This window comes from Sceloporus occidentalis, unplaced genomic scaffold, assembly GCF_023333645.1.
Source record: "Sceloporus occidentalis isolate IW3139 unplaced genomic scaffold, rSceOcc1.0.p SCAF_2, whole genome shotgun sequence".
NCBI classification, from domain to species: Eukaryota; Metazoa; Chordata; class Lepidosauria; order Squamata; family Phrynosomatidae; genus Sceloporus; species Sceloporus occidentalis.
Window position 1 is genome coordinate 187,122,644 of NW_028316982.1, and position 17,284 is coordinate 187,139,927.

The 17,284-nt window shown below is 39.3% G+C and overlaps 1 protein-coding gene across 7 annotated transcripts in view; it reads left to right on the top strand.

Moving 5' to 3' along the window:
• Nucleotides 1–17,284, top strand: part of LOC149319471 (DNA polymerase alpha catalytic subunit-like) — a 331,773-nt gene that overhangs the window by 126,120 nt on the left and 188,369 nt on the right. For all 7 annotated transcript variants that reach the window (XR_016280201.1, XR_016280203.1, XR_016280202.1 and 4 more), the window contains exons 31-34: nucleotides 2,313–2,444; nucleotides 4,072–4,246; nucleotides 11,540–11,721; nucleotides 13,057–13,188. Coding sequence is in view for 4 of the 7 variants with exons in the window: in XM_089511788.1 (XP_089367914.1) it covers nucleotides 2,313–2,444; nucleotides 4,072–4,246; nucleotides 11,540–11,721; nucleotides 13,057–13,188 (621 nt within the window). In the remaining 3 variants the exon portion in view is untranslated. The remainder of the gene's footprint in view (nucleotides 1–2,312; nucleotides 2,445–4,071; nucleotides 4,247–11,539; nucleotides 11,722–13,056; nucleotides 13,189–17,284) is intronic.

Here is a 17,284-nt window from a genome sequence, read left to right on the forward strand (position 1 = left end):
TTGGTCCTGTTTGGCAGTGTTTCATAGGTATCTGGTTAATTACTGTGAGAAACAGGATGCCAAACTCCATGAACATCTGATATAATCCAGTAGTATTGCGTTTACATCCTTCATTTTTCTCATAATCATGGAATGGCAACGTCTTAATGTTTGAGAAAGTGCCTCTATGTGGATTTAATGAACTGTTATCTGAGCCGAGATTAGGGTTGCCATAAGGCAGGACCTCCAAACCGGGACAAATGTAGGACAAATGTAGGGCCACATTTACAAATGTAGGACATGTTTTGATAATTTTTTTTAAAATGTTAATATAAATGCATGTTTCTTAGGCATGCTCAAAATGGAGGACATTTTGGCATTATTCCTAGACAGAAGGCTGAAATGTACAGTACTTCTCTTTCTGGCCAAACACCCCCCACCCCAATTCTACAAGAACATTTCCCACTCCCAAGCAGGCATAGCATTTGCAAGAACACAGGCAGTCCCTTGTGCCATTGAAAACTACATTTCCCACTTCCAAGCAGCCATAGCATTTGCAAGATCACAGGCAGTCCCTTGTGCCATTGAAAACTACATTTCCCACTCCCAAGCAGGCATAGCATTTGCAAGATCACAGGCAGTCCCTTGTGCCATTGAAAACTACATTTCCCACTCCCAAGCAGGCATAGCATTTGCAAGATCACAGGCAGTCCCTTGTGCCATTGAAAACTACATTTCCCACTCCCAAGCAGCCATAGCATTTGCAAGATCACAGGCAGTCCCTTGTGCCATTGAAAACTACATTTCCCACTCCCAAGCAGCCATACCATTTGCAAGATCACAGGCAGTCCCTTGTGCCATTGAAAACTACATTTCCACTCCCAAGCAGGCATAGCATTTGCAAGATCACAGGCAGTCCCTTGTGCCATTGAAAACTACATTTCCCACTCCCAAGCAGCCATAGCATTTGCAAGATCACAGGCAGCCCCTTGTGCCATTGAAAACTACATTTCCCACTCCCAAGCAGCCATAGCATTTGCAAGATCACAGGCAGTCCCTTGTGCCATTGAAAACTACATTTCCCACTCCCAAGCAGGCATAGCATTTGCAAGATCACAGGCAGACCCTTGTGCCATCGAAAACTACATTTCCCACTTCCAAGCAGCCATAGCATTTGCAAGATCACAGGCAGTCCCTTGTGCCATTGAAAACTACATTTCCCACTCCCAAGCAGCCATAGCATTTGCAAGATCACAGGCAGACCCTTGTGCCATTGAAAACTACATTTCCCACTTCCAAGCAGCCATAGCATTTGCAAGATCACAGGCAGACCTTTGTGCCATTGAAAACTACATTTCCCACTTCCAAGCAGCCATAGCATTTGCAAGATCACAGGCAGTCCCTTGTGCCATTGAAAACTACATTTCCCACTCCCAAGCCTTCTTAGCAATTCCCCCTTCCTCCTTTTCCTTGCCCCCTCCAGCCCCCCCAAACCCCTCACCCCCTCTTTTTCCCAGGTATGTCTCAACTTAGGAGGGATTTATGGGACAGATCCAAAGCCTTTTTTCTTTTCTAATGGGGGCAAAGCCTTGAGAAGCCCTGGACCCCTGAGAAGAAGAGGAGGGGGGCTTAGAGAGAGGAAGAAAGAGAAAAAGAAGATGAGGAGGGGGAAGAAAGGAAGAAAAGGAGAGGAGGAAGAGGAGGGGAAGAGGAGGAGAAGAAAAAAAACGGAATAACAAGAAGAAGAGAAGGAGGGGAAAGAGAAAGAGAAAGAGGGGAAGAACAAAAAGCAACTTGCCTGCAAAGCCCTCTCCGCTTGGAATTTGGAGCATGCCCAAATAAGGAAGCAGAGGGCTGGCCAATAGAGGCAGGGCAGTGCAGCAGACCCCGCCCCTGCTGGTTTCAGTTGTCCTGCTGCTGCTCCAGACAAGCTGCACAGGCAGCACTCTATAGAAGGCAGGCAGCAGCCCTGGGAGCTCAGAGTTGGGCAGCCATCCGGGAATGGGGGCGGGACGGGACCGGGCACGCCCCCCAGGGGGCGGGAAAGTCCCGCCCACCACCGTGAAATGGCAACCCTAGCCGAGATGAGTTTGTCCTTTGGCTTCTTGACATCCATCGAAATCTCATGCAACCGAGAAAGATGTGTACAAATACAACCAGATTTACCATTTTACAAATCAATGTATGAAAAGCCATGGATGTACAACTTAATATGTATGCTGTTTCAAATGTTAGTAAATGATAATATTTTTTTAGAACATCACTTTTATCTTTGTAATGTTGCAGTAACTTATAGAGCAGTTAACTCCAATATTTTCTTCACTGATCTGTAGGCATTGACAAAGGATCCCCAAGATTATCCAGACAAAAAGAGTCTTCCTCATGTGCATGTTGCTCTGTGGATAAACTCTCAAGAGGGTAGAAAACTGAAAGCTGGAGATACTGTATCTTATGTTATCTGCCAGGTAAAAAAATTCTGATTCATTTTGTCTAAATAATATCCTTTGTTTCTTCCCCCTTAACAATAAACATAAAGCAGTTGTAATGCTGTTTATTGGCATAATAATTCTCGATAAATCATGCTGGAGATTTAGTGTGTTCACAGTACTAACATATATGGTGTTTTATTCTGGAATAAAACAAGAGAATAATAATAATAATAATAATAATAATAATAATAGTTTATTTTTACCCCGCTTTTCCAATGTGATCAAAGCGGCATACAGAATATCAATAAAATACATTACAATCCATAAAACCAATACACAGGATTAAAAAGAACAATACTCAGCCAGCTGAGGGGGGGAATCCAAAAACATTACAAGAGTCGTGCCAGGTGGAGGGCGAAAACCATATGATCAACAGTCATGGGGGAAAGCTTGGGAAAAGAAGAAGGTCTTAAGATTCTTCTTAAAAAGATCCAAAGAAGTGGTGGAGCGGAGCTCATCAGGGAGATTGTTCCATATTCTTGGGGCCAAGATGGAGAAGGCTCGTTGTGAGGTCCTCACATAACGTACATTTGGGACCTCCAGCAAATTTTTCCCTGCCGACCTGAGTGTGCGGGGCGGATTATATGGGGAGAGGCGGTCCTCCAAGTACCCTGGGCCCAAGCCATTTAGGGCTTTATAGGTAATAACCAACACCTTGTATTGAGCCCGGAAGCAAACAGGCAGCCAATGAAAATCTTTCAAGATAGGTGTTATATGGTCTGACCTGGAACCTCCAGTGACCAATCTAACTGCCATATTTTGCACTAATTGAAGCTTCTGGGTTTGGTACAAGGGTTGCCCCATTTAGAGTGCATTGCAGAAGTCCAATCGAGAGGTTACCAGAGCATGTACTACAGTTTCAAGGTCCCTCCGGTCCAGATAGGGGCGCAGTTGGCGTATCAGCCGAAGCTGATAACAAGCGCTCCTGACCATCGCATCCACCTGAGATGACAGATGGAGCGACGAGTCCAGGAGCACACCCAAACTGCGAACTGAGTCCTTCAAGGGGAGCGTGACCCCATTCAGGACAGGGTGGCAAATCTCACTACCCGGACTCGGGGAACCTATCATAAGTACTTCTGTTTTCTCTGGATTCAGACTGAGTTTATTTTCCCTCATCCAGCCCATTACCGACTCCAAGCAGGCATCCAGAGGAGAGATGCCATCCCTAGTCACTGCATCAGTCGGAGATACAGAGAAGCAGATCTGGGTGTCCTCAGTGTACTGATAACACCGCGCCCTGTGTCTCTGGATGATCTCTCCCAGCGTTTTCATGTAAATGTTGAATAGCATGGGGGACAGAATGGCTCCTTGAGGGACACCAGATGTAAGTGCCCTCTTATCGGAGCACACGTCCCCCAGCTGCACCATCTGGAATCTGCCCAAGAGGTAGGAACGGAACTACTGGAGCGCAGCGCCCCCGATACCCAACTCCCTCAGGCGTTCCAGAAGGGTACCATGGTCAATGGCATCGAAAGCTGCTGAGATGTCCAAAAGCACTAACAGGGACACGCTTCCCCTATCCATGCTCAGACGGAGATCATCGAAAGTTTCCATTACTCACATCAGGGCGTTCACCTGTCGTCTTTATCTTTTTGTATAGGATGGATCAAATCTAAGTGCCAGCCAGAGAGCATATGCTCCAGAACAATTGAAAAAACAAGAAAATCTTGCCATTGATACTCAGTACTATCTGTCACAACAGATTCATCCGGTAGTGGCTCGTATTTGTGAACCCATAGATGGAATTGACTCTGTTCTTATTGCAGCATGGCTTGGTAAGTTGTTGCAGCCTGACATTTATTTCCTAGTTACTTTTGAGTAACTATTGGTTTTTTTGTTTTTTTTAACATTCAGGCAGCCTCCAGACTTGTCTCCCTTAAACCATTATCAGAATATACTTCCCAAACTCATGAGGGGTATGACTAGGAAAAATGAAGAAGAAAGAGGTCTAGTGTACATCTCTTTCATTTTCTAGTGGACTGTGGATGCATCTGGCTCAGCCTGACAGTTGTGCATGAGGTTCTAGAATAAGAGGGCTTGCAGAAAGATCTGAAAAAGAGGTAGGGAAAATGTGGCCTGCAGTGGCATGTGATCCTCAGAACATTTTTTCAGGCCCCTTAGAGTGCCCACAAAACCTTATTGTATTTTAAAAAACAGTGAAAAGTCAGAAGGAACTAAAATTTTCTCTGGAATAGTGAGATGAGTGGCCTCCCCTCATCCTCCACTGATTTTGAAAAGCATTTGAAAAAAACCTCAGAATAAGTTAGGTGGAGGTGATGATGCTGGTGGCATGAAAAATCTAAATAAACTTTCATTCACTTCTGGGACCAAATTCCAGCTGAAAATCTGTCAGTATGGTCCACCCAAGAGGCAAAAATTGGCCTCTGGTGTAGTAGTCCATTACTGCTATAATAATTATACAGTGAGCCCTTGTTATCTGCTGGGGTTTGGTGCCAGGGCCCCCCATGGATACCAAAATCTGTGGATGCTCAGGTTCCATTAAATACAATGGCATATTAAGATGGTGTCCCTTATATAAAATGGCAAAATCAGGGTTTGTTATTTGGAATGTATGTTTTTTGTTGTTTTTTTAAATAGTTTCAATCCATGGATGCTTAAATCCATGGATAAAGAATCCCTGGATATGGAGGGCCAACTGTAACTGAAACTCCAGGTTGCTTTTCCTATTATGTTAAGCAGAAGGTGGAAAGAATTTTTGGTGTGTGTGTGTGTGTGTGTGTGTTAAGCAGAGTTAAAGTTACCATTGTAATATTGCTGTGAGATTCTGTTATTCATGGTGATTACCAGTATGTTGTTTTACTTTCTTAAATTAATTATTTGTTAAACGAGTATTCCAGTGGTGCTCAAGATGGCTAACAGTAAAATATGAAACTAAATTCTAACCACAATTGTTTTGGTTGTGAACCATATGCAGCATTGTAGTTTTTTTTCACAAAAGGGATGAACTGTTCTATTCCATAAAATTTAGGGTGCAAAATATGTTATTATTCTGTTTACTAGGAATTGGGGTCTTGGTTCAGGTTTGGAGGAGAAGTTATGATTAATAGTAACAAATAGTAATATCAGAGCATTGTTTGAACCAAGCCTACTGGGCTAGAATTCACTGTTTCAAGTAGACAGAATCATCTTTCCATTTTAAGTATTTGTTTATATTGGGTGGTTTTCAGACTTAATCCTTCATTTGTTTGGATTTAAGATCTCAGAAGCCCTGGCCAACTTGTCCAACAGTCAGGAATTATGGGAGTCGAAGTCCAACACATCTAGAGGATCATAGATTGTGAATCAATGCTTTATGTAAACAAAAAATGCTCCTACTTCTCTTTATTCATATTCTTCAAGAAAAATGTGGTCCTAGCTTGTAGGCCCTTTGAAAGTAAGCTATGTTAAACAGTATGTCTTATATTGGCCTGAAACACATAGGCCAAAAGCACCAGCTTTGAGTCAATCCTGGATTGGGCCAAAGCTGCTCTGCAGCTGCCTAAAGTGGCTTGGGGACACCAGCAAAAGGAGTGCAAAGAAAGCTCTCCTTGCAAGCAGCCTGTTTGAGACCACTGTGACAGCCAGCCTTGGGACCGTGACATCTGGTTGCCACAGTCCCACACTGAACAGAAAGCAACCGGGGCTGGAGTGACCAGAGGCCACTCCAAGCTGCCGGTCCTCTTGACCCCCATGTTACAGGGAGAGGGAGAGGTGTACAAGTAAAACTGTCACTTTTGTGGATGAAGTCTCCCATGAAAAGCATTGATAGAACTGCAGCATTGTATTCAGTTTGTTCAATTTTGTGTCACTGAATAAAGTACACTTCCCATAAAGTCATTACTAGCTTGAGGGAGGAGGGGAAAGAATATTATTGTTTTACTGATGAATTCCTTTTTTCGTATTGCAGGCTGTGTCCTCTTTATCTGGAATTCCAGAATCTGAAATATTCTAAAAACCAAAACATTTTTCATAGATGGCTGAGATAGGGACACCTTTGCTTTCCGATGGTTCAGTGTACACAAACTTTGTTTCATGCACAAAATAATAAAAATATTGTATAAAATTACTTTCAGGCTATGTGCATAATCTGTATATAAAACTTAACTGAATGTTGTGTTTAGAATTGGGTCCCATTTGCAAGACATTTCATTAAGTACATACATGCAAATACAAGTATTCCAAAAAAACCCAAAATCCAAAACACTTCTGGTCCCAAACATTTTGGATAAGGGACATTCAGCCTGTATCAGGAATGTAGTTTGACCCAGCTTCTTAAACAAAGATGCATATCAGATGTTCTAGGAGTTTGTGTGGATGTTTCCTTTTCCTATATGTTGTTTTAGCAGTCAGTTAATTTTTCCTGTTGTAGTGGTGGTGGTGTGCCTTCAAGTCATTTCTGACTTATGGTAACGAGAACCTATCATGGGGCTTTCTTGGCAATATTTGTTCAGAGATGGTTTGTCCTTGCCTTCTTCTGAGACTTAGAGAGTGTGATTGGCTGAAGACCACCCAATGGGTTTCCATGCCCAAGCAGGGATTTGAACCCTCATCTCCAGAGTTCTAGTCCAATATTCAAACCACTACACCAAGCCGGTTCTCCCATTTCATAGGAGTTTCCATAGTTTTAGTTGTGGTTTGTCAATATGGAACATTCTTTGCAACAGAGAGGAGCAGAATCTTATTAGTAGATAAACTGCCCTTCTGCCACAAGGAAAAGGCAGATTTGTTGTTTTCAGTTGTCGAAGTGGTTATTTTATTTTGGAATGTTATTTTCCATTTAGAATTTATGTCATCTAAGCCCAATATTGACAAATCAAGATAGCTTTTTGAAACTGTTTACCATTTTTAAAATTTATGTTCATCTTATAAATGGTAAGCTGTAGCTTTGTGTTTTAGCCAAACCAGCCTATTATATATATAAAAAATGTAGGGGCATAACAGTAAACTATAGTTTAATGTAAAAGTGGAGATGGTGTGGCTTCCATATGTTTCACTGTAATTCCTATTAAACCTTGCAGGCAAATCTAATGATGTCAGACAACATCTGGAGGGACATACAGGTCCAAAACACACTGCAGTAATAATCCAGTTTAAGACCACTTTAATTAACCTGGTTTAGTGCTAGGGAATCCTGGGAATTGTAGTTTATTGTGGCACAACAGCTCTCTGACAGACGGCTAAATGTCCCACATAACTATAGTTCCCAGAATGCCTTCGTGTTGAGTCAGGGCAGTTAAAGTGGTCTCAAACTGGATTATTTCTGCAGTGTGTTTTGGACTACAGTCTCCATGTTTGAGTTTAGCTTCTCCCTGGAAGAATCTGGAAGCTTTTCCTTCAAATCCTCAGCTTTCTGTGTTGTTTGAACCTGCACAAACTATTGTTAATCTTAATCTGTCTATATTTTAGGAGCAGCTATATTTGTGGACTACTATGTATATGGATTATATGTCAGTATCAGTTTTGAATACTAGAACTGTGATAAAATATTTCTTTCAGAAGGTGCCAGTTTGGTAACATTCAGTCTAAAGAATGAAATTGTAGAGCGATCCATGGTTTTCTACTTGCTTTCATTCTCTACTATCAAAATAACACTGTGGAAAGCATCAGTGGTGGCAGGAAGACTTAATCCTTGTATAGAATGGGTGGGAATGAGGTTGCCCTCCACATTGTGCTGGCTAGGGCTTCTGAAAGCTGCAGTCCAACAGTGTCTGGAGGGCCACACAATTCCCACTCCTCCTATACATCTGCAGTCTAGCTTAAAGCAGCTGTCTTTGAAAAAAAGACATTTTTCTTTTCTCATCTGGCATTTAAAGATAAATCAAGTGAGCATTTTAGAGTAAGGTTAGACTCCCAGACTTTATTTTGATTTCTGCCGGAGGCATAAGTTGTCACTGATCCTATAATAATTACAGTTTGTTACCACTTAGTGTTCCATGCGTTAGGGGGGAAAGCCTCAACTGATCGTACTAATGTTAATGATCTTTGAATATTAAACAAATACAACCTAATATATATTTCATTAAAGTTAGACTGAAATATGTGCAGCTTTTAAATATATTACTTAAAAATGCCTGGCTAATGTAGAAAGTTCAAAGTATTTAACTTCTGTAGACTCAGTAATCAGAATTCAGTAGAAGTGCTTACTAAACTGGGCATTAAAGTAAAATTGTTTTTGTAAAGAGATTCAGATTAGAAGCCTCTAGGTGGCAGCACTAGACACTATTTCCCCTTCATTTTTGGAAAACTTCCATGAATTAAGCTGCAAGGTGATTAATTTGAAAGTTGCCTAGATCTCACATAAATCTGGAGAAGGGGTCTGCAGCTGCCCCCTGTTTTTTGGGAGTGCTTTGTATATTAAAACAACTGGTTTTAGTACATCTAGCCCTGCCAACTGAATTTCTTCTTTTAGTAGGACATATTTAGGTAGGGAAAAATTGCTGTGATGCTTCAAATACATATGTTGCAATTAATACTATTATTATTATTATTATTATTATTATTATATAATAGCTGCAACTTGGCATTTTCTCCAAGCTCAAATGAAAAGTTTATTAGGTTGACATTGCTGTTAATATAATGTAATGGCTTTTAAAATGCTGTGTGAGAGATATAGGCACACAGAAACAGACTTCTTGTGTCTCTACATACTTTGAGGAATAATAACTTTTTAATTATAACAACCAATGAGAAAATAAATGGATCCAATTTGCTGAGGTTCTTACATAAACAACAGAGATTAATTTGGTACAAACAAGATGATGGAGCACCCCCACCTCATGCAAAGATTTTAAGTGTACTGCTAACTAGTTTATATTATTAAAAAATGGTGCTGCAAAAGTTTGTAGTTTAATGCTCAAGAGTGGATTAATTGACCTAAACAATATGTCTTTGAAACAGAATGCAAAGCTATTAATCTAGGTAATTATTTAAAATTAGTACCATACTGTGACATCACTGAATCAGGACCATAGTTGGTTGTAGGAATTTTAGACAAAATGATTATTAATGCTAAACTGAAACCTTTTATAAATTGCTCTTGGTGGAACCCCACTGAAATTCTGAGAGCTCGGATACAAGAGTCTATCTAAACTTCTCATTGTTGGAAACAGAAGACTTAAATATTCTGTGTATTATTAAGCCGCCACTATTTGCTTTTTGAGTTATAATACTATTAAATAATGTAAAAGCATAGTAATCGTATACTGTAGTTTAGTAAAATAGTTTTGCAAGTAAGAGTTAGTTAAGTCTGTTAAAAACAAAATAATAATAATAATAATAATAATAATAATAATAATAATAATTACTTATACCCTGCTCTTCAGCCAGGGCTATCAGAGCGGCTTACAAATTGTTAATTAGACATACTTCTATAAGACCTGAAGTCTGGAATCCTTTCCAACCAAAATAAGATAATATTTTCCAAATGACAAAGAATAAAAAAAGTAAGCTGTAGAAGGAAGGCCAGGGGCAGGGGGAGAACTATTAAAAATTACTTTCTAAAAAAGAGTATTCCCCCCCCTTTTCTCTAATATGATATAGTATATTATGATAGAAATTGCTTTTCAATAATTTCATTTCATACTATTCTGCTGTAATATGTGTAGAAACCTTTTTTCATAAACTTGTACTCTTAAAATGTAAGTTGCCATAAATAGTTTATGACTCAAATTTCTAACCATTCTCTGAAAATACTGTTTTCATTAGTCTAAATTAAATAATATTTTATGGCAATGACCTTCTAAGCCTTGAGGAGCTAAAATGGGTATCGCTTCTCAGACTTTCCATCAACCACTCCAGAATAGTATCAGAAGTCATACTGGTATGTCTACAGAGTACTTTTGGATCTCTCGGGCAAAGACAGTACGTGGCTTGCAATAATAATGAATGTATGGAGTAGTTCTAAGAGAATGTTCAAAGATTATATATATATATATATATATGTATATGTATATGCTGAGATGATGTTTCAACAATCTCAAATTTTGCAAAGTTTAGAAGTTAATATGATTAAAACCCAGTATTCTCACCAAAGTAAATGCGTAAGCCAAAATAGATATCTCATTTAATGAGTAATTATATGCTGTGTTCTTGTTCTTTACATACATTGTGTTGCTCATGGAGAATTATAAATTCAGCTCCCTTATTGTTAAATTGGAAAGGTTTAAATAAAATTTGTTACTTATCTGTCTTGAGATGAGTATGCACAAAAGGCTTTTTTTTCTGCTCTAGAAATTGTTTGTGTTGCATAATAATTTTAATGACAGTCAACCAAATTCTTTTTCTTTATGATTTTCCCATTAAATTAGTCACCTTTATTTGACATTTTTGATGTAACCTGCTGCTTAAAATACATCTCTAAATACAAAACACATTAGTATAATAATAAATAATTGGGGGCGGGGGTGCAATTTCTGCTTGAGTTGCTCATATTTCTTAAACTTTCTGGGTTCTGGTAACCAGAAGTGCTTTCTGTCTCCAATTCTGATTTTTTAAATGCTGCTGCTGAATTTTAACGACAGCATTAGATTGAAACTACATGCTGTTAACCACTGAGCCAAAATGAAATCGACCACTGCATTGAAGTCTGAGTTGGCAGTTGTGTACAGTTTTGAAGGAGTGGGTAATAGCAGTACAACCAGGTTTCTTTTAATGTGGTTTTTATATCCTCTCTTTCATTTTAATGATGCCATTCTGGCTTAAAGAGTTCCCTAATAAAGATGCACAATTTTATTCAGATATTCTCTGTGTAACTTTAAGAAAATAGCAATAAAGCTGTTCTCTAGGAGTAGCATCTCATAAACAAAATGTTCTATTGCATACTCCCCATGATAGATAATGCATTGTGCTTGTTTTATTTATAAAGCAATTTTGAGTGAAAAGATAAGTAATTTCTTCATGTTACTCAGATCTTCATCTTAGGTTAAAAATGGGGAAATTGATTTTTTTTAAAGCATATCTTCCTCAGGGTTCAATTTTACTTTGGGTTTTGCAATTCTCATTTGAAACTGATGTGTTACCTCACAAGAATTGCTTTCTTTGGATTTTGAATTTATATTTCTTATTAATAGGACTAGATCCCTCACAGTTCAAAGTCTATCACCATTATCATAAAGATGAGGAGAATGATGATTTGCTTGGTGGTCCAGTTCAGCTCACTGACGAAGAGAAATATAAAGACTGTGCAAGATTCAGGTTTTCCTGTCCGAAATGTGGAACAGAAAATATTTATGACAGTGTCGTTAATGGTTCGGTTAGTATTTTGGTGTTTGTTTTGAGAACAGATTGTCTGATTAAGAAAAGCTGCAGGCAGGCAGAAAAACCATTTCAAATTATGATTTTATAAGAGACATTTATACATTGATGATAGATCAATTTTTGCATATTTTTCTCAGGATGAACTTGTCAGTGTTTTTGGTCTTACTAGCTTTGGATTTTCCTGAATTTTCCACATATTTATCATCTGAAAATAATGCATTTAAGATAGCCTGCGCAGTGACATTTAGTTACCCTGAATCAAATTAACTGGAAGAGAACGTTTTAAAAAATAAGTGTCTATTTTGTAGTTTAACATCCCTCTTTTATATAGAAGTACTTCTGTGTTATCTATCCTTCTGTCTTTGTACATCAGACATAAAAAGTCATCGAGTACATTCCTGTTAGGAAGTGCTGCCAAAAAATTTATCTGTGACCTTGGATCAGAACTTGAAATTGAGCCAACTATTTAACTCTATTGCAATGTTATGCATGTACTAGTTATTGGCAAATTAGCAGGCTGCAGAGCAGTGAAAACCTTGAAAGTTAAAGCAAATAAATTCTTTATCTAAATTAAAAGTAATTATTTAAAGTTAATTTGGACAAACAGCAGATGTTCCATGTTCTTTGAATCAAAACAAAGCAGTTGCTGGAAGCAAGTGAGAGGAAAAGGCAGACACAGATCAGCCATACTTGGTAAATCCTTGACTTTGTTTCATTACAGCTGTAAATAAGATAGTTAATTGCATGGAGGCTTGACAACTTACAGATGGGCTAAGTGTAAGAAGAGCGGATGTCAAGCTCTGCAATCTCTTCCACCTGGAATTGCTTAATGTTGTTAGTGCGGGAGTAGTTGGTTTAGATCACAAAAGTACAGATTTTTAAGCAGTAATAGAAAGCAGGCGGGGGAAATGAAATTCTCTGCTATTTTGTAGTGCATTTCTTTATTATAGAAAATTTATGTAGTTTAATTTTATCTATGTATAGACACTGAAAAATTCATGTTCATTTGCAAATCTTTCAGTAGCTTTCAGTCTATTCATCCTGGTAATTTTTTTATCCCCTCTAATTAAAACACAAAAAATATTAAAGGTTAAAAAAAAAGTCTGATGGCCTTCTTCAGACTTTTGTTTTTAAACAGAATTGTTGTTTAAATGTTTTTAAACATTTGTACAAATCATTTTTGGCTGTATCCCATTTTAATTGGGTGTATGCTGTCTTGGATACTGTACAAGAGGAAAGGTGGGATGTAAATTAATTAAACAAACTGTGCATACATAAAGCCAGCTGCATTTTTAACCTGATTTTTTTTCTTTTACTTTTAAATCTGTAGGGCCTAATGATTGAAGCCAGCCTGTTCCACTGTATCAAAAAAGAATGTAATGAATCACCTTCAAAGTACTTAATGCTGATGAACAACAAACTAATGTTGGATATAAGAAGTTACATTAGAAAATATTATGCCGTGAGTAACTTTGTTCTTTAAGTTATGTTTAGTTACTTATCTGAACAAGGGTTTTTCTTTCCTAGTTGTTATATCTCTGACCTTATGGGACAATTCAGTTATCATGATCTTGGTCTGATAAAAGAGAGGTTTACTGATTTGGCACCCAGTCATTTGCCTATTTTTATCTGCATTTTTTCTATCATTCCTGAATTGGACAGATACCTTGCTTTTTTAAATGTAGCTTCTCATGATGTCTGAACCAGGAAACTGTTTTAAGGACCTTATTTCAAACCAGGATATGAAACCAGGATCCCAAATTGGACTTCACACGAAGTTGTTGTTTAAGAAAACAGGACATCTTCACAGATATCAGGTGAAAGAGAGTGATAGTGACAAATAGTTAGACTAAGATTGTGACATCTAAAGTAGGCCTAAGTGTTTTATATGTGAACCTTCTTTCTGTGCTTCAGTTGCAAAAGGCATTTCTTATTTTCAGTGTGACTTTCTCATTGCAAGGAATAACGTAAATATTTCCATTAGATAAATTCGATGCTAGTACACAGTCAGATTTGTGAATTTTTTAAAAATGATTAATAATAATTAATAATTTGTTTTATTTATATACCGCTATTCCAAAGATCATAGCGGTGAACAGCAAGTAAGCTAGTTAGCAAGTAAGCTAATTTGCCCCCAACAGTCTGGGTACTCATTTTAGCGACCTCGGAAGGATGCAAGCCTGAGTCGAGCTTGGGCCCTTTTGCTGGTCTTGAACTCGCAACCTTGTGGTTTTGAGTGAATGGCTGCAGTACAGGCACCACTGCGCCACCAGGGCTCCTTAGATAGATAATTTCTGCCTTTGAGGACAGACAAGAAAAAGAAAAGGGGTTAAGAAGGAAGAGGGGGGGAAAAGCAAATGTGGGCATTAGTTACAGTGGGCCCTTGTTATACGCTGGGGTTTGGTTCCAAGGTCCCCCGTGGATAGCAAAATCCGTGGATGCTCAAGTCCCATTAAATATAAATGGGACTTAGCAAAATGGTGTCCTTTATAAAAAATGGAAAATCAAGGTTTGATATTTGAAATTTATACTTTTTATAGTTTAAAAGTTATAATGTGCTTTGTCTAAGAAAATAGAGGCAAGGACTCCCTGTAGTTGATGTATGTGTGGTCTCAACACTCTTCATTGATCAATGAGGAAACTTCTGGTTGCTTGGGTGCCCTGGTTGATGCAGAGACTAGTGTATTCTCTGACAACGGCATCTCAACTGTTACATTCTTTCAGATTAATAAATATTATACTGAAAATATTTTTACTTTACTTTATTGTTTTTAATGTATTATTTTTATGCTGGTCTTTGACTGTAATAATTTCATTTCATATACTGAAAATAATCTCAGTAATCTAGTTTGAATCTTAGATAATGGCAGAGAAAACAATTATAGTGCTTAACATTTCTGTCATAGTGCAATGCAGCTTCTTTTATCCAAGTAGAAATATTCTGAAAATGAAATATCTGAAGGTTTTATCCTGTTCTAGAACAGAGGACCACACAGTCAGAAAAGAGAGATGTAGTAGTGATGGGCGACTTCAACTATCCTGATATTTGCTGGAAGTCAAACTCAGCCAAATCCTCAAGGTCTTGCACATTCCTCACTTGCCTGGAAGACTTATTTCATAGTCCAAAAGGTGGAAGAGGCAACAAGGGGGTCAGCTATTTTGGATCTGATCCTAACCAACAAGGATGACTTGTTTAATGGGGTGCAAGTGGTGGGATCATTAGGTGGAAGTGACCATGTTCTCCTGGAGTTTGTTATACAATGGAAAAGAGAAGCCAGGCATAGTCAAACACGCATTCTAGACTTTAGGAGAGCGGATTTCAGTAAACTTAGAGAAGTATTGAGGGTGATCCCGTGGTCAGAAATACTAAAAGATAAGGGAGTCCAGGACGGATGAGAGTTTCTCAAAAGAGAGATACTGAAGGCACAGTTTCAAACAGTTCCAGTGAGAAAGAAAAATGGGAGGTGTCTCAAGAAACCAGGATAGATGACTAAGGAACTTTCAACCAAGCTAAGTTTGAAGCGTAACATGTATAAGAAATGGGAAAAGGAGGAAATCCCAAAAAAGGAATTAAAAGAAATAGCAGGCATTTGTAGGGGTAAAGTCAGAAAAGCTAAAGCACAGAATGAACTCAGGCTTGCTAGAGAGGTTAAAAAGAATAAAAAGGGCTTTTTTGGATACGTCCGCAGCAAAAGGAAGAAAAAGGAAATGGTAGGGCCACTGCGTGGAGAAGATGGCAAAATGCTAACAGGGGACAGAGAAAAGGCAGAAGTACTCAACACCTTCTTTGCCTCCGTCTTCTCAGGAAAGGCAAAGGGTGCTCAACCTGAGGATAATGGAGCAGAGGACAGAATAGGGGAATTTCAGCACAGAATAAGTAAAGAGATAGTAGAGGAATACCTTGTTAATCTAAATGAATTTAAGTCTCCAGGACCAGATGAACTCCATCCAAGGGTACTAAAAGAACTGGCAAATGTAATATCAGAGCCATTGGCAATCATATTTGAAAACTCCTGGAAAACAGGAGAAATCCCAGCAGACTGGAGGAGGGCAAATGTTGTCCCCATCATCAAAAAGGGGGGAAAAGAGGATTCCAACAATTATCATCCAGTTAGTCTGACATCAATACCAGGAAAGATTCTGGAGCAGATCATTAAACAGAGAATCTGTGAACATCTAGAAGGCAATGCCATAATCACAAAAAGTCAACACGGGTTTCAGAGAAACAAGTCATGCCAGACAAATCTAATCTCTTTCTTTGATAAAATTACCAGCTTGGTAGATGAAGGGAATGCTGTGAATATAGTATATCTTGATTTCAGTAAGGCCTTTGACAAGGTTTCCCATGACATTCTTGCATACAAGCTTGTAAAATGTGGGCTAGACAAAGTAACTGTTAAATGGATCTGTAATTGGTTGACTGGCTGAACCCAAAGGGTGCTCAACAATGGCTCTTTTTCATCCTGGAGAGAAGTGACTAGTGGGGTCCCACAGGGCTGTGTCCTGGGCCCAGTGTTATTCAACATCTTTATCAATGACCTGGGTGACAGAATTGGGAGCATACTTATCAAATTTGCAGATGACACCAAATAAGGAGGAATAGCTAATACCCCAGAGGACAGGATCAACATTCAAAATGACCTGAATACACTAGAAAGCTGGGCCAAAGTAAACAAAATGAAATTCAACACAGAGAAATGTAAGGTACTGCACTTAGGGCAGAAAAATGAATTGCACAGATATAGGATGGGGGACACCTGGCTGAATGAAACTACATGTGAAAGGGATCTGGGAGTCCAAGTAGACCACAAGTTGAACATGAGTGAACAATGTGATGCGGCAGGTAAAAAGGCCAATGCAATTTTAGGCTGCATCAATAAAAGTATAGTGTTTAGATCAAGAGAAGTACAGTCCGTCCTCGCCTTATGCGGGGGATCCGTTCCGGATCCCTCTGCGTAAGGCGAATTCCACCTATGCTCGAGCCCCATTGGAAACAATGGGGCTTGTGCGCGGCGGTGCGGGTGTGCGCGGGGCGCAACGGGCACGCGCGCCCATTCAATTGAATGGGACACGCCGCCCCTTCTGCCCCGCGCGCGCCCCGCGGCTTGAGCGTGTATGCTCAAGGCCGCGTATGGTGCGCCCACCTATGGCGCGGGCGCACTGTAATAGTGCCACTGTATTCTGCTCTGGTCAGGCCCCACCTGGAATATTGTGTCCACTTCTGGGCACCACAATTTAAAAAGGATGTTGAGAAACTCGAGCGTGTCCAGAGGAGGGCAACTAAAATGGTGAAAGGTCTGGAAACCTTGCCCTATGCGGAACGACTCAGGGAGCTGGGGATGTTTAGCCTGGAGAAGAGAAGGTTAAGAGGTGATATGATAGCCCTGTTTAAATATTTGAAAGGATGTCATATTGAGGAGGGAGCAAGCTTGTTTTCTGCTGCTCCAGAGAACAGGACCCGGAACAATGGATGCAAGCTACAGGAAAAGAGATTCCACCTCAACATTAGGAAGAACTTCCTGATAGTAAGGGCTATATAGGTCCAGTTAGTCAGACAT